The 19874-nt window shown below is 35.9% G+C and overlaps 4 protein-coding genes across 5 annotated transcripts; 2 read left to right on the top strand and 2 right to left on the bottom strand.

Moving 5' to 3' along the window:
- The first annotated feature begins 276 nt into the window (after positions 1–276).
- Positions 277–2910, top strand: LOC132173626 (uncharacterized). The gene is made up of 2 exons (XM_059585164.2): positions 277–583; positions 2129–2910. The coding sequence occupies exons 1-2, from the start codon at positions 391–393 to the stop codon at positions 2725–2727; spliced, it is 792 nt and encodes a 263-aa protein (XP_059441147.1). The 5' UTR covers positions 277–390; the 3' UTR covers positions 2728–2910.
- Positions 2911–3002: 92 nt separating this feature from the next.
- LOC132173625 (scarecrow-like protein 21) lies at positions 3003–6812 on the bottom strand. Its single transcript, XM_059585163.2, has 2 exons — positions 6561–6812; positions 3003–4995 (listed from the first exon to the last, which is right to left on the bottom strand). Exon 2 carries the CDS (start codon positions 4794–4796, stop codon positions 3150–3152), a length of 1647 nt encoding a protein of 548 aa, XP_059441146.1. The 5' UTR covers positions 4797–4995; positions 6561–6812; the 3' UTR covers positions 3003–3149.
- A 4180-nt stretch (positions 6813–10992) lies between these two features.
- Positions 10993–12689, bottom strand: LOC132176262 (uncharacterized). Of its 2 annotated transcripts, XM_059588418.2 has the most exons (5): positions 12413–12689; positions 12270–12319; positions 12054–12135; positions 11828–11869; positions 10993–11139 (listed from the first exon to the last, which is right to left on the bottom strand). In XM_059588418.2, exons 1-5 carry the CDS (start codon positions 12651–12653, stop codon positions 11018–11020), a joined length of 537 nt encoding a protein of 178 aa, XP_059444401.1. In that variant the 5' UTR covers positions 12654–12689; the 3' UTR covers positions 10993–11017. The 2 variants fall into 2 exon arrangements, with proteins under 2 accessions (XP_059444401.1, XP_088371067.1); XM_088514941.1 differs by lacking the exon at positions 10993–11139 and having other exon boundaries at positions 11601–11869.
- A 1438-nt stretch (positions 12690–14127) lies between these two features.
- On the top strand, positions 14128–17750 carry LOC132176565 (Mitochondrial transcription termination factor family protein). The gene is made up of 4 exons (XM_059588812.2): positions 14128–14512; positions 15452–15694; positions 15790–16482; positions 16743–17750. The coding sequence occupies exons 1-4, from the start codon at positions 14207–14209 to the stop codon at positions 17058–17060; spliced, it is 1560 nt and encodes a 519-aa protein (XP_059444795.2). The 5' UTR covers positions 14128–14206; the 3' UTR covers positions 17061–17750.
- Positions 17751–19874: the final 2124 nt, after the last annotated feature.

Here is a 19874-nt window from a genome sequence, read left to right as displayed (position 1 = left end):
CTCTAGAACAAACAAGAATGCAGTCCCATGAATCATATGGTTGTAAAATTCTGAGTTCTTTGATGTTTGGATTCTCTGTTTCTTTTCGTTCCCTTCAACTTGTAGCAAAATCGTTAGTACTTGTCGCTTTGTGGTGTTTTTTGGGTGGTTCACGTACTTACAATTTGGCCATTAAATGCACTGTTGGTTGAGTCCAAAAATCCTTAATTCACCCTTGTCTTCGCCTGCTTTAAGACCATGCACCCACGTAGTGGACCAAATATCCACTGGACCTAGAGCTTTCCAGATCCACCCTTGGCCTTCAAAGTTCCAAATGAAGTAAATCAATGAAAGAAAAAAACATCCCTTCTGCAGGCAGTGGTTCCTAGAAAGTGGGAGAGGAAGAAAGAGATGCATGATATGTGGGTCTTCCTGAAGAAGAACGTTCAATGTGCAAGTAAGGTGACTGATGTGGTTAGCTGGCCCGGAAGGAGCTACAGTGCTAAAAAGGGTAACCTGGATTGTGAGCTTGTTGTTCATAGCTCTGCAACTCCACTCCGGGAGATGATTTTCAGGCAGAGCTACACACGAACATTGCTTTGTGGTATGTGTTTGCTTTCCCGTTATGCTTTTTCAGGATTTTTGAATATTTCTTAATGGATGGTTTAGGGTGGAAATCTGGGAGGAAAACAGACTGAGAATGACAAAAAAAATTGGATGAAAAACCACCGCCGGCCGCCCCCCATAGCCTATTTATAGGCTTTCCTTCATGAAGAGTTGCAACCTGTGAAGGGTTGTTTCTTTTATGAAGGGATGCATCTCCTCAGCCTGATAACTTCCACCATCCATGGAGGGGGGACCACCAATGTCATGGTGTGACCACGCCTTTACACTATATCAGCTTTAAGGCTTTCAATCTTTACAGTCTGTCCCATGATAGTATAAAAAACTAGTTAAGATTACAGTGCAATATAATACTTAAGACCCAAAAAGAAAATTCTGAAGCAACTCTCAACTTCCTGCTACTAAAGGGGGATGCAGCAGGTATTCAAATTAGGAGTCCAATTTATGAATATCAGAAACCAGAGGTTCACCTAGTAATGGCACATTGTGAGAAAACATTACAGAAATAAGATAAAAAACTTGAGTAGTTGTTCACATCTGCACTATTACTCCAAAAGAATTAGTCAATTTGAAACTTTTTAGAATTCATTAATAAACCCCAATTTTACCTAGTATTTAGTCAATGTGAGACTTAGCACTCATTATACTAACAATTAAAATTGATTGCATCAACTTCGATCAATCGAAGATAAAGTTCGATTGATCTAACATTAGGATTTCAAATATCGCATCAATTTGATTGATCGTACGATCGAAACTCTTAGGTTTTTTTATGGGAACATGATGCACACTTCAATCAATCCAACCTTTTTGGAACTTGTATGAGATAGTACTAATTACTAAACATGAAAGCAAAACCTACAAATGTACAATCCAGATCCCATGTTTTGACACTGAATTTGCCAATACACAAAAACCTAACATATGTTTTTTCTTTTGCTAAATTCCTAAAGCATTATTTTGACAAAATATTGCAATTCAGTGAAGCTTGCTGTAGAAAATTTAGTTCAAATGTGGTTAAGCACGTGCATTTTAAAAACACCCTGAAAATATCATTTTTAAATCACCATTTTTAATAAAAAATACTCCCAAACGAGACACTTTTTACCATTTTGTTTAAAAGCGTACTTTTAGCCTGCGGAATCGCAGAGCAAAATGGACTCTTAGTATTGAGATCATTGGCATGCCTCTAGTGAAAAAAATTACTAGAGATTTCTTGTGCAAAAAATAAACAGTAGAGGTTGCAAGATTGGATGAGAAGTTCAGTTATTTTTTCATTGAAGGCAATCTCCACTGTTTATTTTTGCACAGGAGGAACTCCAATGATTCGTTCAACCGGAAATAGCTCACAGAAGAACAGACTATGCTAACTAAAACAACCTCCTGGAATCGATCAGCAATCAATAACATCTCAAACATGTACAAAATTCAGTAACATAATTTATTCTTCCTTGTGTTTCCCTTTGCCGCTTGCTATCTATGATTTTACAGTTTTGTTATACCTTCCCTTGCCATTTTCAAACAGGGCTCAACACTGGAGACCCATCAAGAAACATTGTTGAGATGATCTTTCAAAGAGCGTCAATGAACCCCTCAAAGCCATTAAGAAAGATCAAAACTGTCCTGAAGGTGAAGAACTCTGCAGAAAATGTTGAAACGTTTGAAAAATATAGAGAAAAGGTGAAGAAGAAAGCCTACGAGCAATACAAAAGACATCCAAGAAGCACAGTAGATGGGAACGAGCTGCTTCGATTCTATGGCACTACAATAGTCTGTTGTAGAGGAAAGTCCAATAGAGTCTCTGAACTCTGTAAAAATCCCACTTGTGGAGTCTGCAGAATAATTCAATCTAACTTTGACACATATTACACCAGAAGAAACGGGGTTCAATTGAGCACAAGCAGTGAGGACTTGATTGAGAACATGATTGTCACTACAGGGGAGGAGAAAGTAAAAAGGGCTGCCATTGTTTGCAGGACAATTGCTGGGAGCACAGTTAATATGGTGGATGGGGGATATCAAGATTTTGATTCAGTTGGGAGTTCACAGTTTTCCAACTTAGAACGCTTGGTAGTGCTAAGTCCTAATGCTGTACTTCCCTGTTTCGTTATAGTATTTGATTGATCTGGATCTTTATGTATATCTTTTCACATCAAGTAATGATAACCAAGCTCATATTTTGATCACATAAAAAGAGAGATTTATATAGCATGGAATTGAATAAAATGCCATTAATGTAACACTTTGCTGTAAAATTATTCAAGTGGCAATGCATCTGATAAACACAACTGATACCATTAGTACCCTTCAACCTTAGAACCCAGACACCTCTTATAGCATTCAATGATTGATGTTCAAAATGAAATTTAGGTTTGTAATCTGAGCTAAAGAACAAGACATGGGATAAAAACTCATTTATTGCTAGATGATACAAAAAGAAAGATGTAGTGATATTAAACTTCAAGTTATTATTTATTACTACAATAAGTTTCTACCTCGGGTTGTTACCAAAAGACCTGGAAACAGGCATCAGTCAGTGTAAGGTTTCACCTCCATGCACAGGAGGCAACCAAAACTCGGTTTAACCAGCCCAAATAGAGTGCTCCATCTCTCTCTTCAAGTGTATACTTCTCACAGTACTTCTCCAGCAGGGTCTTGATCGTAGCATTCACTAGGGAGCTTAATGGATAAGGCGTAAACCCAGCCATCATAAACCGGGATTTCCATTTTCCAAGAAGCTCATGGCGTTCCACTCTTTCAACCCCCTCACAAGCTATTATGTTAACAATATCTCGAGCCAGGCAGTGCTGCTCAACGTTGATCCGCTCTCTGTGCTCCCTTGGCAGAGTCACATCAATAGATTCAAAAATAGCCATATAATAGTCTAGTGTTTCAAGGAAACGATTGAAGAATGGAGCAGTGTTGGTATTGGATTCTTGCTCAACAAGAGTGACCACCTTCGGAGACAAGCTCTTAACCAACCTCAACAGCCTGTCACGATGATTCTGACTGCCCACGCTTTCATCCGGCACGTGGTGCAATGTGAAGGCAAAATTCACTGCAATGGCTTCGCCAGGTCGTACTCCAAGATCTTCAAGTTGAACATCAGTGCCAGAAATTTCAGCAGGGTTGAACTCGAAGGGTACCTTAAATGACTCGGCAAGCCTTGATAACCTCTTCCCAACAATATCAAGTCCCCCTCCCCGGGCATAAGCTGATGTGGAATCATCTATGCCAGTGATACGAATCCGTGGAGGCCCTCCAGGCCTTGCAGCAAGACCCTGGATTAGGGTCACCCACTGGCTGCCCTGTGCAATCTGAAAATCAATTATATGGACTTGACTTTCATCTTTCATGGCTTCAGCAATAGCCCCATTTGCAGACATATACCCAAACTTGAAGTATGGGCAGACTTCATAGAGTAAGTGCATGTATGAGAGAAGCTCAGCGCTGGCAGGCTCTTTGCATCTAAGGGCTTTATAGATAGAACTTCCTGAAGAGGCCAACCTTGCAACAAGCCCTTCCAGCATGTAAGCTCCTAAACGTTGGACTGGCTCACCAGAAACTGACACCATCTGACGTAACTCCGACATCAACCATTCAGCTGTGAACATATCATTATCTGCTATTGCTTTCGCACAAGCACAAAGCACATCTTTCAAGTCCCCTCTGGAGATCATTTCCATCAATTGTTTCCACTTCTCTGCTTCTGATGGAATTTGGTTTTTGTTAGGTCCAACAAGGTTTGTGATAGAGTATACGTCAAGAATATCTAAATCAGTTCCCAACATAGCAGTTTCTAGTTCCCTTATCTTGTGCCTCAGGTCATCAACATCATCTGTTAAGCAAGATCCACTGACCGGTGAGCTGCATGTATTGTCAGGGGATTGATGTGGGTCTATTGGGAATGACTGAGAATCTGGTTGTGAAACTGGGCTTCCGTTAGGTGAGACACTGACAGTAGATGGGGAATTGTGAACAAAGTAACCACTTGTCCCCGAGGATGACTCGAGGGTACAATACTGCTCAAAAGTCAGGGCCGAAGGGTGGGTTCCATGGCTGCTATCGTCAGAGAAAGAGTTGGGGTCAAAATTCTGGATGGGGGGCAAGCAATAGGACAATGACTCTTGCACTGGCTGGTCAGAGAACCTGTGCATCCCATGTGAAATTCTTTGTTTCTGAGATGGTTGCATTGAAAAATAGCCAATTCTTTTATTGGGTAGTTGGTGGCCCAAAGCAATTGCTGGAAACTTTTCTGCCACAAATGTTCTCAAACTTAACTGGCAGCTCTCTTTCTCTCTTCTTGAATTGCAAAGCTTGCTTACTTCAAATTATGCAGCTTTATCATCGTTTCCAAATTTCAGCATATACGAAATATCAAACAAAATTATTCTGCAGACAAGGGTAGCAACATACTTAGAGATAATATGATTGAAGGAAGAAATACTTTGTAGATCATGGTGACATGAAGTATGTAAATGCTGTAGAAATGTGATCCTATTAGCAACAAATGAAGTTATGAAGGTTCTAAACATTGACATGAATGCCTGCAGCTAGGTTAGATTGGATAAGTTTCTAGAGAGCTCAAATACTTAGCTCCAAATCACAGACCTTAAGATTGAACAACAGAATCTTCCCATAATAACGATCTTTGAGTAGATTAATTCCATAACTACCGGTATAACTGTCTTTTCACATGCAGTGACTAGCTATAACATAACCAAAAAGAAAGGACACTTTATCTTATAGACAACTTTACAACATTTTAGTTTATGCCATCTGAGTGCTAAACGGTTCCTTTCAAGATCAAGGAGATTTTCAACAGTGTACAGGGCACATGATCAAGTAATCCATTCTATTATATCCTCGGTGTGAAAATAATCAAAACCTTTACCAAAAAGAAAGTTAGCTGACAAAAGTAGGTTCAACTTTGTAAGAAAGTATCTGACAGATGATGGCAACCATCAATGATGCCAGAGCACAACCCTAGATGATGTTGCAATCCCTGCATGTATGCCACTTGTAATTCATGCAAAGGACACTTCTGTCATAAAGTGAACCTAGTTTCAAACAAAAAGGCTAATCGATATTAATTAAAAACTCTGCCTAGCTTCCCTTGTGACTCCAGAAGAAATTTATGAAAACATAAGACCTGGGGTACAGGCATCAAATAGTGCTTCCACAACAATCAAGCAATTTCTAGATCTAAATCCTAGCTTTATAGCATGTACTGCGGAAAAACACACACACACACAGAGTCTTCCAACACCATCTATAGCATCTCAAATCATATAAATCTGGTATTAGATCCACAAGGTCGTAGAAAAATCACAGAGAGGAAAATTCCAAGCATCTAAACCTTGAATAACCTCAAAATCCATCATTTAAAACATACCACGAACAAGAACACATTCAAACTGGTTAAAGTTGGGAAACATAAACAGAGAGAGAGAGAGAAAGAAGACACGCATTCATTCCACTTCTAAATCTAAAGCTATAACAAAGCTCTATCCGAAGAGAATATATATATATATATATATATATATAGAAGAAGAAGAAGAAGAAGAGCAGAGCTTCTGGATTTCAAACCAAATGGGGGTACCCTCTTTCATATGCCAAAGCAAAAAGATTCCATCTTTCACAAATTTGCATCCAACCCATTTTCACAAACAACATATTACCTCAAAAAATATAAACTTTTGAGCTGAAATTTAGCTCAAAGACACAGACAGCACCACAACTTCATCACCAAAACAAATTTATTTCATTCTAAACATACCAACACCTGCATCATCCACACATCCAAAATGACACATGAAGCATAGAAAAAACATGTCTACCTAAAAGAGAAGAAGAATTATACTAATTAAAGACCAAAAGTCAGACTGAAAATCCCAAAACAAGGAAATTAAAGAACATGTTAACTTCAACAACTACTTGATGGGTTTTTGGCATACCTTCGATGTTACGATGCTCAGGCTTCGTGTTCTTTCTTTTAGCTTCAAAGTCCAAACAAGAATCCTAGTGTGTGTAGAAAGGCCCCCTACTGCTCTACCCTAAGAAACTTTCTGCCATTTATGGTAAAGCTTGATTAAGGAATAACCTCATAATCTTCAGGATTTACATGGCTGCCATTGACATTGAGCTACAAGACATTCTTATGGCGTCATCCACCTCGTCAACTTTTTCACTTTTTCTGTCGTTGGCAAACTACAGTAATACTAATACGATCCCCATCTTGTATGATTGATCTTTTTGAATTTGGATAGGAAGAAGTATTCAAGTAAAAAGCCCCAACGTGGGACGTTGGTCCACACGGTTTTATGTCTACCGAACATTCTACGATACTTTTTTTTTTTTTTTTTTTTTTTTTATATATCCTTTAACTTTTTCCATTTCGTTACCTTTTTGTATTTCTACTCTCTTTGACTATGATCCACCATGTTTGAGACGATTTATAAATTTGATATGAATTTAATATAAAATTAACGAACTAAAATTGAATAGTATAATCCGTTTAATTAAATAAATAGAATTATGATTAATTTATGTAGTCTTAAAATTATGATTGATCATGACTCAAACTTAATACGCTGCATTTAAGAATAATAATTTTTTTGTACAACTTGCAAATCTGACACGAATCCATTAACTGGTTAGAATTGAAAAACTTGACCCGTTTAATTAAATGGGTTTGATGAGAATTAACTTATATAAATTTGTTATACTTATGCATCGACATAACCCAAATTCAATATGCAAACACGAATTGACACCCATATCTCTCTACTATCGAAAAAAAAACTATATTTACTCTCCTCTAACTATTATCTTTTTAGCAATATATTTTGTCATGTTTCAATTTCTACACTATTTTCTCGGTATGCTATTTGAGTTGTAATACCCCTTTTTAAGGATAAAATACTTTCTATAAGATAAAAAATAAAAATCAAGAAAAAGCAACAAAAAGCTGGAATTTAATTAACATTTTAATAAAAAGTATCATACAATTGAGATTAAGCAGTAAAAATCATCTTTAGATCAACAAAAACTTGAAAAAAAAAAAAATCAAAAATTAATTTTTACTGTTACATCATTTCTATTATATAAAAGTCATATAGTATCGATTACAAAATAGTATTTGTCTTTTAATAAGGAGCAGTAAAGGCAACAGTTGTAGTGCCTCAAAATATCTCAGTCCACTCCAATCCATCCAGTAATTGACAATGATACCTCGTAAATATGATTTTGTAAAGATGTGTGCAAGTAGGCTACCAAAAAACTTGTCTACATTATCATTATTGAAGCAAGACCCACCTCATCTTCATACTCCTTTTGGGAAGCTCCAATTCAAACACTTGGCACTGAAATCATCTCAACTTATTCAAGTTTGAATATATTTCAAATTTGTCCTTTCACTCAGATTAAAAGCTTATCACAAGTTATCTTTGAAGTTTAAGTTTATAAAAACAAATTAATTTTTAATATTCTTTTTTTACGTGTAAGTTCGAACTCTCGTTTAGCAAGCAAAGCTCAGCATATAAAATATTTAACTAAAATATGAATAAATCGTGTCAAAGTATGAATATGTGTAATTATTGGATTTCTCTATTAGCTTAAGTTTTTTGTTTGATGCTTTAATATATTATCGGAGCTTAATTTGTTTGTTCATGGACGCTATGTATCAAACCTATTTGTCTTTGTTTCAGTTTTGGTTGGATCATCAAATTCATTTGTCTTTGTTTTGACTTCTGTTAAGTTTGAACTTAAAGGTTTATTAGTAATACATGCATGTTTGTTTGATATGGGTGTTAAAATATAAATTAAATAATGGGAAAACTTTACTTTAAATCTCTAAATTATCACGTGATTTGACATATTCTCGAACTTTGAAATTTTTTAATTTGGACTCTTGAACTTTCAATTGCAATCAATTTCAACCTCTCCGTTGATTTTTTCCGTTAAAATTTCGAAAAAGACAAAATTACCCTTAAATTTTCTTTTTATTAAAAAAAAAGGAAAAAAAATAATTAAATAATTAAATTTTGAGTTTTTGATTTGGATGCAGTGGACTTTGTATAGTAAATTTAATGAAAAATTTGTCTAAATCAAACAGAATATAAAGTTCAAATAGACATGTTAAAAAAAAAAAAAAAAAAGTTCAAATAGACAGACCTGTTGAGCAAAAGGGACTACCATATATAAAGAAAACCAAAAGGTATCATGGTGTGTGACTTTCATGCATTCCCATGGTTGGCCTTGGGATTCCCACAAAAAGAAAGAAGAAAAAATAATCTCATTTTTCTTCTTCCTCTTCTTCTTCTTCTTTTGTCTTCATCCCACCAACTCCAAGCAAAAGTCGTCCCACAAATGGTCGTGTAGTATGTATGATAAACATACGTGTCTTTCAACTTTGCAGAAACATTTGAAGCCTTTTGCAAAAGACAATTGTCTGAGGGTGGAAAATGGGTACTTTGAACTCCTTTTGTTTCATATCTGTAGAGTGTAGACTCTTCTTTTTCATATACAAGATTGTAAATATGAGATTTTTCTCATCACCATCACGTCATGCAGTTGCAATATTTTGTATTTATTAGCATATGTATTATATATGTAGGTGTTTGGAGGAGGGGCTGACGTTTCTCTGTTCCAACAATTACAATTATACTAAAAATATTCAAAGCAAGGAGGTCGGAAAGACCAAAGAGTAACCATAATATTTAAAAGAAAATTGAATGAAAAAAAGAATTTGTAAGAGAGCATAATACCTAATCGAGGGCGGTGGATCTTTTAATATGAGATATATTCTTCTCGAAAAATGTTCTTAATTATATGCCATGTGACAGGTTTGTAGCCATATGATTACTTTCCATAATGAGGTTAATTAATAAGTGGGCCTTAACCAAATTTATTATACCAACGTGAACATATTTTTTGTATTAAGAATTGAGTTCAATCAGGATAAACATAAAATTAATTGTCCTGTTGTTGTTTTTTCTGTGTTTGTTTCTTTTCTTTTTTGCGAGGGGAAGACATTTGGTGTGGGGGTCGGTCAGGGACCTTGTCGTCGCTAGCAGCCCTCAACTACTCCTTCATATCACACACCACAAACGACTCTTATACGATACTTGTCAAGGAGATTGACATCTTAGAGAGTTTTCGAGGGAAATCATAATATAGCATATCGAGACACCACTTAATCCGAAAACTTCGAACATATGTATACTCATACAAAGTAATTGCCTGGTCGTGAAATCTGAAAGCCAAATCGGTGGCCCTCTGAGCTGATGACATTGAAGGACTGCTTCAACATTCTTAGCTAAGAGCAGGCTTCAATAAGTCAACAGGAATTTGGGAGAAGTCACTTTTAACCAAAACGAACGTGGCATTTAGCATACAATAGTCAAACCTTTCTGCAGTGTCACGACGAATAGCCGAAAAGGACATTTGACATCTTTACTGCAGACGGCTTTGCAAATCTCATTTAAAGAAATTGTTCCCTTTGGAAGTTTTTGTGGAAAACGATATTCAAAGATAATCATGTTGAAGACTTTAAAGGTATTCAATCTGCATAGATTTCTAGAAGAAAAAGGTTGCTAATACCAATGAATTTGCACAAAGTCAAGCATCCAACTAATAAATTAAAGTCACTCAGAAGCTGAATTTGAGAATGTTGATTAGGGGTAACTTGACATAAGGAGTGACATAAGTATATTCTGACCATTTACTTGGAAAGACAATGAGCAATAGTGATAGTGAAAGCTCCATAATATTACACTAATAAATGAATCCAAGGATTGGAATAAACTCTTAAGTCAATATACGAGGTGGGTTATGACAAAAAACTTAATTAAAACTTTTCACTTCTTCTATAAAAATGAATAAATTGGCATAAATTATACAGAATGAAAAATACATAATACTTGACAACAAAATAAACCTCTTTGGCCCGATGATGAGATGGAGTAGGCAAATATAAGAGGAGAAAAGTGTTAGAGATGGTAGCTCGTATTTTGTACGAGGAAGGTTAGGGGGTGCCACCAAAGGAGAGCCCTCCGCTTTACGGTAAGGCTGTATTGGAAATTTTAATGTGTCATGTTAGGGTTTTAACTAGAAACAATATATATGAGTTATAACCTTTTTTGTTTTTTAACATTGCGAAATTAGTCGCTTGCTCCTATGGACAAAAGTACGCTGTCGAATCACATAAATCCTACGTGTTTGTTTTCTCTCCCTTTTTCTCTTTACCTGTTCGCTAAATCGCATAAGAAAAGAATGAGAAAACTAGTAGTCATTCTTGCGTATATAGTGGGAAAGAAATAGAAACTCTGCTGCAGCTAGCCCATCACTTTCTTGATTGACATACCAGATAAGGTTCATCTCCTCCCATCTTAAACCAACGGCTAGCATTCCCCTAAAAAATGATGATTGCACTGGATGCAGCTGCCATGCTCATGTGATCAAATTGGACCACAAAGGCATATGCCCAGTGTTTTAGTTGAGTCTTTTCAAGTGTTTTAATTGCTGTAAGAATTGCTGTAAAAGTAAAGATTATAACAAGTTATCAATCAAGTGTTTTAGTTGGGTCTTTTCATCTATTATATTGTCATCATAGGAAAGCCCAAATCAAAGGCTCATAGCATATTAACACATCTTTTGATGCCAAATCTATTCATTTTCTTATATTCTTGGTCTACTTCTTAACACCAGACAAATAATTTTACTGTTTATGATAAAAAAAAATAAATAAATAAACAGACAATCTGCAGTTTGTGTTTATTACTGTTGAAGACAAAATTGGGATTTCTTTTGTGCAGTAAGGATTTGATCTTGGGGCAGGCAGGGTGCACTTAAACTGCTTCTTAGCATGATGGGTGTATTATAAACGGCACAATTTCATGGGAACATATGACCAAAACACAAGTATTCTAACAGTTCTTCATTGTAGTTATGCATCAATCATTTTTTTTTTTTTTTTGGTCAACTTAAACTTTTGAGATTAGTAATGATTTAACATGTTACATCTGAAACTGTATTGAGTTATACAATACAAGGAAATATACAGATTATACATCCACGCTACATCCAACAACATTGATGGAAAATCCACATCGAATAGAAACAACAAATTTATGTGGTTGATATAACATAATTGGACCCAAATTCATAGGCTTAAGTGGTCGAAGAAATAATATTATTGACAAAAAACTATAGGGAATTTAACCTGAAAAGAATCGTTTCCAGGACTGCCATGGCAGAAACCCACCTGCCAAAGAAGATGGATTTAGGAAAAAATGCTTGTTTAAACAAAGAGTAACGCTACTCTTCCACTCATTTATCACACCCATTTTACAATAATTCATACGGTGTGTTTTAAGTAAACACGTCACATCAATCAATGCGAAATGAACAAAACACACTCTACAAAGCAGCTAAAAATAGAATCATACCACATCCAGGGCATCGAAAATAGTATTTGTCTCTCAGAACAAGCCCTGACCCTCCACAAACCTCACATCTTTTCTGTGCCATCTGCCACATAGCATAAAAATCAAACCCAAAAGTAATTAAGAGAAAATAATAGCAATATATTCAAATTACATCTCAAAACAAATTTCCAAATTCTTTTTATCAACATCGTCTAGGCCTAACCATTATCTGCTTACAATTCTTTTGCTGAACTCTATCCCTGCCACCACAAAAGGTGTAACCCCAGCTGCACAAATCAATTTTTTTTTAACACAACATTTAATTAAAAAAAAAAATATATGAGTAATTATTTAATTAATATTCTAACAAAAATCGGTACCTATAACGCCGACAACTATTTGCCAAGTGACCTCGACCCCGGCCGGACTTGTTGCGGCGGAAACATCGTTAATCGCCGCAATCCTGGCCACTGATCTTCGGTTTGCATTGAAAATGGTGCATCTTTTATGAGAAATAAGATTGACAGTAGATGTTATGGATTTGGTTCTGAAGAGGGTGTTTTTTGAAGGTGGAAGTGTGAGTGGTAGTGATGAAGAAAGTGATGGGAGTAAAGCTTCCATGGCTGAAGAGCAGAGAATGCTAGCTGAGAAGCTGAACCATTGGGGGCCTCATGGCCTGGACCGTTTAAATTGGGCCACGTCGGCTTTGTTTGGTCCGGGTTCGCGCCAAGCCACATAATGACTCGTGTGGATCACAATTAACGCATTGTTTTGGTAAACAAACCAAACGTGTCTCTTGGGAAAATCATTGGTTTTTTTTTTTTATTTTATTTTTTCTTGAGCAAGGAAATAGCTCAACACAATTTAATCAATTACTAATGATCACCATTGATTTTGATATTTTGGTCAAGAGTAGTGAGTGGATTCAGCCATATGGAATAAGTTTTCTGACATTAAATGGATTCACCTATAACAACTAATACAATGTTAAAAAAACCTAAAAATTATTGAGGATGGGCAACGATTCATTGGATTCACCTGAGCACTCACATCCGACTCAATAAATATTTAGTTAAAAAATACATTTTTTTTATTTTAGTTATCCATTTTTTTAAATCACCTACGTCTGGCTCAACGTTTTAGCTAGTCACTTTCACTTTTATATTTAAAATATATATATTTTTTATCTACTTTTCCTATTCATAAAGAATAGAGAGAACAAAATTATTTTTATTATTAATATAAATAAAGATTTGTTGAGTTACAGTGCTTATCAAATTTGTTGAGTACTGTAGCAGCTCAACAAATCTTTAGTCATTTTACTGAGTCGGATGTACATTGTTAGTTAAAATAGCAAAAAATTTCTAATTTGTTAAGGCCAATTAGATGGTGGTTTGAAGGGGCAGTGAACTGCCATTAATGTTGGCTGAGAGAAACAAGCTTGGTGAACATCACACCTGGATTTGGGGAACTCTATAATCAAAAGGAGAGTACCAATTATGAAGGTCCAATGGAAAACGAGAGGGAGAGTTGATCTAATAGCCTATTTAGATCAATCCATGAAAAAAAAAAAAAAAACCCTTCTTCAACCAACGCAAACCAATAAAAATAATGCTGTAAATTATATTTTTATCATATAATTATCTCATAATACTAACGTGACGGTTTCAACCATTATTTAGATAAGTTCTTGTTAAAAAAATAAAAAATTTAAAAGTTTATTATGACTGTCCTGTGAGTATTATGAAATAAAAATATAATTTTTAATTGAGAATGACATGTAACTTTCATTCCCAAAAAAGATTTGTGCTAAACTAGAAAAGCGAGTAGTTGCTCAAAGACTAATATGATTGAGTAATGTTAAAATTATATTTTTATTTCATAATTATTTCACAATATTTATGTGAAATCCAACCAATCATTGAAAAAAAAAAATTTGATTAAAGCCTTAACAATATAAAATAGATGTAAGTTTTCAATCCTTTCTCTTTCTCAGCCAACGATAATAACAAAATAAACGTCCACTTGTCCCTGAAGAACTCATAATAATTGGATTAATCCCCATTAATGATTAATTACCAGCAAGCAGCAAGAACTAAGAAGATAAGACCAAACCTGTGAAGAAGATACTTTTCTGGTCAGGGTTTTTGGGTATATTCTTTCTCTCTCTAAAAATGGCAGTTTTGTTCTCTCTCTACCCTCTCAATACCATCCCTCACTCTTCTTCTTCTTCTTCTTCTTCTTTGGGTGTCTATGGGTCGCACTTGACCGTACAACCTCTCTCAAATTTGGCCTCACATTCCCACTCTCAGAGGTTCGTGGTGCTATCGACGCACTCCAACCATAAGATTCTCAAGCCCAACCGGAGGTCGCGGTACGGCCAGGCGCTCTCGCCCTTTGATAGCGATGACGAGGAAGCTGATGAAGAGGACGAAGAGGATGATGATGACGAGGTGGAGGATGATGGGTCTTCGCCCAATGTGAGCTACCTTGGGCCGACTAGTTTGGGAATGCTTTCATTTTTTATTTTGAAAGGCTAAAAGGAATGTGCTTTGTGCGTGGTTCTGGGTTATGAATGTGAAATTTCACTTGCTGATCAAATTATTCGAAATGGGTCTTTCAGCTTTTGTTCTTTTTCTTCTCGGAAGTCCTGAAATGTCAAGTCTGTTGAAGTACAAATTTGAATTTTTATGCTAATGGAAATGGAACCAAAGTATATATATGCTTTGTATGTTAATTTGTGGGTACTGGGACTGGTTCAACTGCTATGAAAATCGGCAATTAGAGCTAAGTTAATTAAGCCAGTTGGTTTGTATTAGACTCAACTCAGAGGAGGTTGGCATATTTTGGGGCTCATAAATGAATATGCAAAAGGTTTTGTGTATATTTATCTCTATTATGTTCTTGTTAAGATTGGTTTGCTTGAGCTTTTATAATTATCTCTATTGATGACATGACCCCCATTTTAGCTAGTGGCTGTATTCTCAATTATGGATAAGTATTGTTGTTGTATGTCATTAGAGGATAACTAGTAGATGGAGAGGCCTAATGTACACAGCCAACTGATTTGGAATTCGTTAGCGGCCTTTCTCACATCTAGCTTCAACAAAAACTGAAACCAAGACAAACGGGTCTATAAAGAGAACTGGGCCTAGGGTATGTGGAGTCAAAGAACCAACAAACTCGACTCTGATACCATGTTATAACATGTATAGGTAGAGAGGCCAACATGTACATATATTCTGAACCATGTATATGTAGTACATACATAATCAGCGTCGTTGATTAGCGAGCACTACTTGCGAGCTTGTGTATTAGTAGGTGTTAAATGCATGCAGATGCATAAGTTGGTATGACATATGCTACTCTGTTTTCTTTGTTCTAACAAGTTCCAATACCACTATGGGATGCATCTGCAGGATGACTTTGCAGAAACTTCTGAGTTTGATGTTAATGGAAAGAGATTTAAGTCCCAGAACAGACATAAAACAAGAAAAGGTGAGCAGAGACAACCAGAAAAAGGCTGGGGCATCAGATCATCCAAGTTTGGAGAAAGCCTCAAAGTTGACAAAGACCAAGTGGATGTGAAAAATGGCAAGAACATTCTAGGGACGAGTAAAATGGAGAAAGTCAGATCCTTAGATATGAATGGCAGAGGAAAGGTGAGTGTGCATTAACATGATAAGCTATCAACTTTCACTATGAACTGTAATGTGACAGGGCAGAGGAGCATTATATATTTTTTCTTTGATTGCAGCTGGTGACAAGGAAAGCCATGGAGAAAAAATATCCTCGGCTATTTGAAGAAATAGATTTGGATCTAAAGTGGCTCCCCCTTCTTGATTACTTGAGCACGTTTGGCCTTAAGGAATCACATTTTATTCAAATGTATGAGAGGCACATGCCTTCCCTTCAAATCAATGTATGTTCTGCACAAGAAAGGTTGGAATACTTGCTGAGTGTTGGGGTCAAAGAAACAGACGTGAGAAGAATACTTTTGAGGCAGCCACAGATTTTAGAGTATACGGTGGAGAACAACTTGAAATCCCATGTTGCTTTCTTGATGGGTTTGGGTATTCCAAGTTCCAGAGTGGGGCAGATAATTTCAGCTGCTCCTTCCCTGTTTTCTTATAGCGTTGAGAATTCATTGAAACCTACAGTTAGATACTTGGTTGAGGAGGTCGGCATTAAGGAAAAAGATTTAGGTAAAGTCATACAGCTTAGCCCCCAAATACTGGTTCAGCGCATCGACATATCATGGAATACTCGTTATATTTTTCTGTCAAAGGAATTGGGAGCACCAAGAGATAGTGTAGTTAAGATGGTGAGAAAACATCCTCAGCTCCTACATTACAGTATCGATGATGGATTACTGCCTAGGATCAATTTCCTGAGGGGTATTGGGATGCATAATTCTGACATCTTGAAAGTTTTAACCAGCCTTACACAGGTCAATTTGCTTCCTTGTTTGCATAATTAAATTTTGCCAAATTCTTTCATTTTTTTTCTTTTCTGATATGAATCACAAGTGTTTATGTTCTGCAAAAAGCAGTTTACACTTTCCATGTTTATCTCCACTTTATGAGTTTACTAGTCATAAATTTATACTTTTTCCTGCTATAAAGATTGATTCATATGTTGTTCAATTAAATCTGCTGTGGTTATGCAATGGATTCCATTTACATTTGTAAGCGTTGACAATGCTTGCAGGTTTTATCTTTGTCATTGGAGGAGAATCTAAAGCCTAAGTACACGTACTTGATCAATGAACTTAATAATGAGGTTCATTCCTTGACAAAATATCCTATGTACTTAAGTTTATCTTTGGATCAGAGAATTCGTCCTCGCCATAGGTTCTTGGTTTCCCTAAAAAAAGCTCCAAAGGGGCCGTTTCCTCTTAGTTCACTGGTTCCGACCGACGAGTGCTTTTGTCAGCAGTGGGCTGGAACCAGTTTAGATAAATATTTGGCGTTTCGGCAGACACTACTACTCAAGGAGTTTGCAAAGAAATATGGAAAGAAAGGATAACACGCTGCCCTCAAGCGTGTCTTAGGCTTATGATACAAGTAATTGAGGAGCTGTCTCTTAATTAAATGTTACTGAGTTTTTTGGTTGATGCTCTGCACATTTGATCTTTATAAGCCTCTAGTAAGCAAATGCTATACTGTTGGTTTCATGACATGGTATAAGTGCTGTAATCTGTGCGAATCTGGTCTAGTTGCGTACAAAGTCGACGCAACACTTTTCAGCTGATGAGGGTTATTCGCAAAGTTCTGGTGATCTAGAGGCCAAATGACATCGTGGCAAAGTCTACCTTAAGGTAAGTTGTTAATCCTTGAACACTAAAGTAAATGGAAAGAGAATTTGCTTATAGGAGAATGCAGTTTACAAGGGACAGAGTGGATATATGCTGGAGTTTGGATCTGCCATGGATAGTTCCCATGTATGAAGTTTCTCACTGTAAAAGGTTTATATTAATAGATTGCAACATTTTGCGTTTATGCCTTTTTGCCATTAAACGCTCTTCAATTTTGGAGTGGGATAATACTTTTCTTTTTCCATTAGCTGGTACACCTTTTTTCTTTCTTTCTTTTTTTCATTGAAGCAGTAATTTAATATGTTATTCTATGATGCCGAACAAGATGTGCTTTTGTTACCTGCACGGACCTCGATATGGGAGATTATTTCACGAGATATGCAAAATAGAAATTTATTTCACATTGCCTCATGTTTATGTTATACCTGCTTCCATTGCCTGGCTGCCACTGCCAGTATGTGCCCCAATATATGCTTGATTGCCATGGCTGATTTAGATTCACCATTCATTTCATCTGCTATCAGTAGAAAACTGGTTTAATGCACTATTTGTTCACAAATTAACTTTCAATAAAAAAAGCCATCGCCTATGATTTTCACACTTGGGGTCCATTTTGAGTTCACGGATCACAGGGAAGTTGAGTTAAGCAATCTCAGTCCAAAAGTAGAAATTTGTCTTCTTTGGAAGTTCTTTTTTATCTTTTGAATTTACAAAAATGGCGTATAACACATGATTGGTGTGAGGATTCTCATATTCTATTTACTTCTTGCCGGTGATGGTCGATACTCAACAGTCTATAGGTTCTCCACAGGGCAGGAGCGGTGATGTCTAAATAGTGTTCCTGAACTAAATCAATATTCATAATCCTAGTGTTAGAATATATTGAGATATTATAAGAATATATTAGCATTGATTGTAATTGATAAAATCAATCAGAATTAAATATACTGATTTGATTTTATCAATCATACCATTTTGTATTATATCCACATCTCTATCAATAGAGACCATTTGTAGTATAAAATCATCAAGCAGTAGTCATAAACCGAACCACGTAAAATCTTTTGTCTCTATTCTATTTTATTTCCGCTATTTACTTAGTTTTCTATTTGATTGTGATTTTCTTCACATAGGTATCTTGGTTTCAACTAGATTTGATTTTATTTATAAATGACAGTCTTCACAGTTCATGCAAAATCACATTCTCTCCTTATTTGTTCAGAGTGACAATTCATGTTCATATGTCAGGTTCAGGTCATGTTGATGCATAAGTATAAAACTATATACGTCATTTTAACCTAACCCATTTAATTAAACTGGTCATATCTCTCGACTCTAACCTCTGCTAATTTCGTGTTGGATTAACAAGTCGGTGTCAAAAATTACCAACCCTACTTTTCATTATCAGTTGACATGTTAAGTAACTTTGTGAACCTTTTTTGGAAGATGAGATTATAGGGCCATTTTCTTTTAATCATTTATCTTATATTGTTGGAATTGTGTCCCCTTAAGAGGAAGGAAAAGAAACAATATGGAAAATATGAGTGCAAATAAGGGTCAATGGTAGTTGAAAGCCTGTAGAATTCAGTTTCTTTTGCTCCCCCACAAAGGGGATGATAATAACAATTACTGTATTTGATCAAACATATTTGCTTTATTTGGTGTTCAGTCTTCTACTTCAGGTTGATCCAATTGGTTGGCAAGTCTCTCTCACACCTGCTCCCTCACAACTCACAAGCCATTATTTCCCGAAACTTGCGGCCATTTTTTGCAGTGTCCCCGAAAAGCAAGTCATCCAATCGGATACAGATTGGCTGGGGAGATATTACGCAAAGGGACCCATCAATGGGTGGTGGTATCCTTTCAGAAAATCATGAAAAATGCTTGGCACATCACAATTTTTACTGTATAGCCCCCACCATTACGTCTGTAACGACCAATTTTAATTGTTTAATGATTGAGGTAACAAGCACACCTGGAGGACTTACAAACTGACACAGCAACCCACGTGGCACTACCAAATCGGCTACAACCAAATTTATTTATTTAGTGATTGACATATTTTGATTTTCTAAGCCCACAAACATTCAAGTTTGTTAAGGGCACGTTTGGATGTGTTTAAAAAGCCTAAAAGTCCGTTTAACACTAAAAAAGTCTGTTTGAAAAAAAAAAAATATACATATTCAATAAAATTAAATTAAAATCGCTTCCAATGGTCCAAAAAGTCAAAAAATTGCCAAAAATTATTATTTTTTTTATTTTAAAATTATATTTTTCAAACACAATTCAAAATATGTTCCAAGTCTTAGTGCCTTCCTCAAGCTGTAATGTGTATATGTTGCTATATAATGAATATATTGTCAGGTCATTTAAATGACGGAGAACTATATATATAATTAAATACAACAAAATAAAATTTTGACCAAGAAATAAATTATCTCAGTGAAATAGAAAGAATCATATTCCCGGCAAGGATATGATTGTAGTATTGGGGACAATGGATAAAAGTCATAAAACCATACATA

This window comes from Corylus avellana, chromosome 3, assembly GCF_965113065.1.
Source record: "Corylus avellana chromosome 3, dhCorAvel1.hap1.2, whole genome shotgun sequence".
Lineage (NCBI taxonomy): Eukaryota > Viridiplantae > Streptophyta > Magnoliopsida > Fagales > Betulaceae > Corylus > Corylus avellana.
Note: the sequence above shows the minus strand (reverse complement) of the source record. Positions and strands in the feature narration are given on the sequence as shown.

Bases quoted from the DNA above. Each gene is read 5' to 3' on its own strand.
- LOC132173626 (XM_059585164.2), top strand. From the start codon at position 391: ATGCATGATATGTGGGTCTTCCTGAAGAAGAACGTTCAATGTGCAAGT. The intron at 584-2,128 runs GTATGTGTTTGC...ATTTTCAAACAG, and splicing joins CACACGAACATTGCTTTGTG to GGCTCAACACTGGAGACCCA.
- LOC132173625 (XM_059585163.2), bottom strand. From the start codon at position 4,796: ATGCAACCATCTCAGAAACAAAGAATTTCACATGGGATGCACAGGTTC.
- LOC132176262 (XM_059588418.2), bottom strand. From the start codon at position 12,653: ATGGAAGCTTTACTCCCATCACTTTCTTCATCACTACCACTCACACTT. The intron at 12,136-12,269 runs GTAAGCAGATAA...GCTATGTGGCAG, and splicing joins TAGAGTTCAGCAAAAGAATT to ATGGCACAGAAAAGATGTGA. The intron at 11,870-12,053 runs GTATGATTCTAT...CTTCTTTGGCAG, and splicing joins TTTTCGATGCCCTGGATGTG to GTGGGTTTCTGCCATGGCAG.
- LOC132176565 (XM_059588812.2), top strand. From the start codon at position 14,207: ATGGCAGTTTTGTTCTCTCTCTACCCTCTCAATACCATCCCTCACTCT. The intron at 14,513-15,451 runs GTGAGCTACCTT...ATGCATCTGCAG, and splicing joins ATGATGGGTCTTCGCCCAAT to GATGACTTTGCAGAAACTTC. The intron at 16,483-16,742 runs GTCAATTTGCTT...CAATGCTTGCAG, and splicing joins TTTTAACCAGCCTTACACAG to GTTTTATCTTTGTCATTGGA.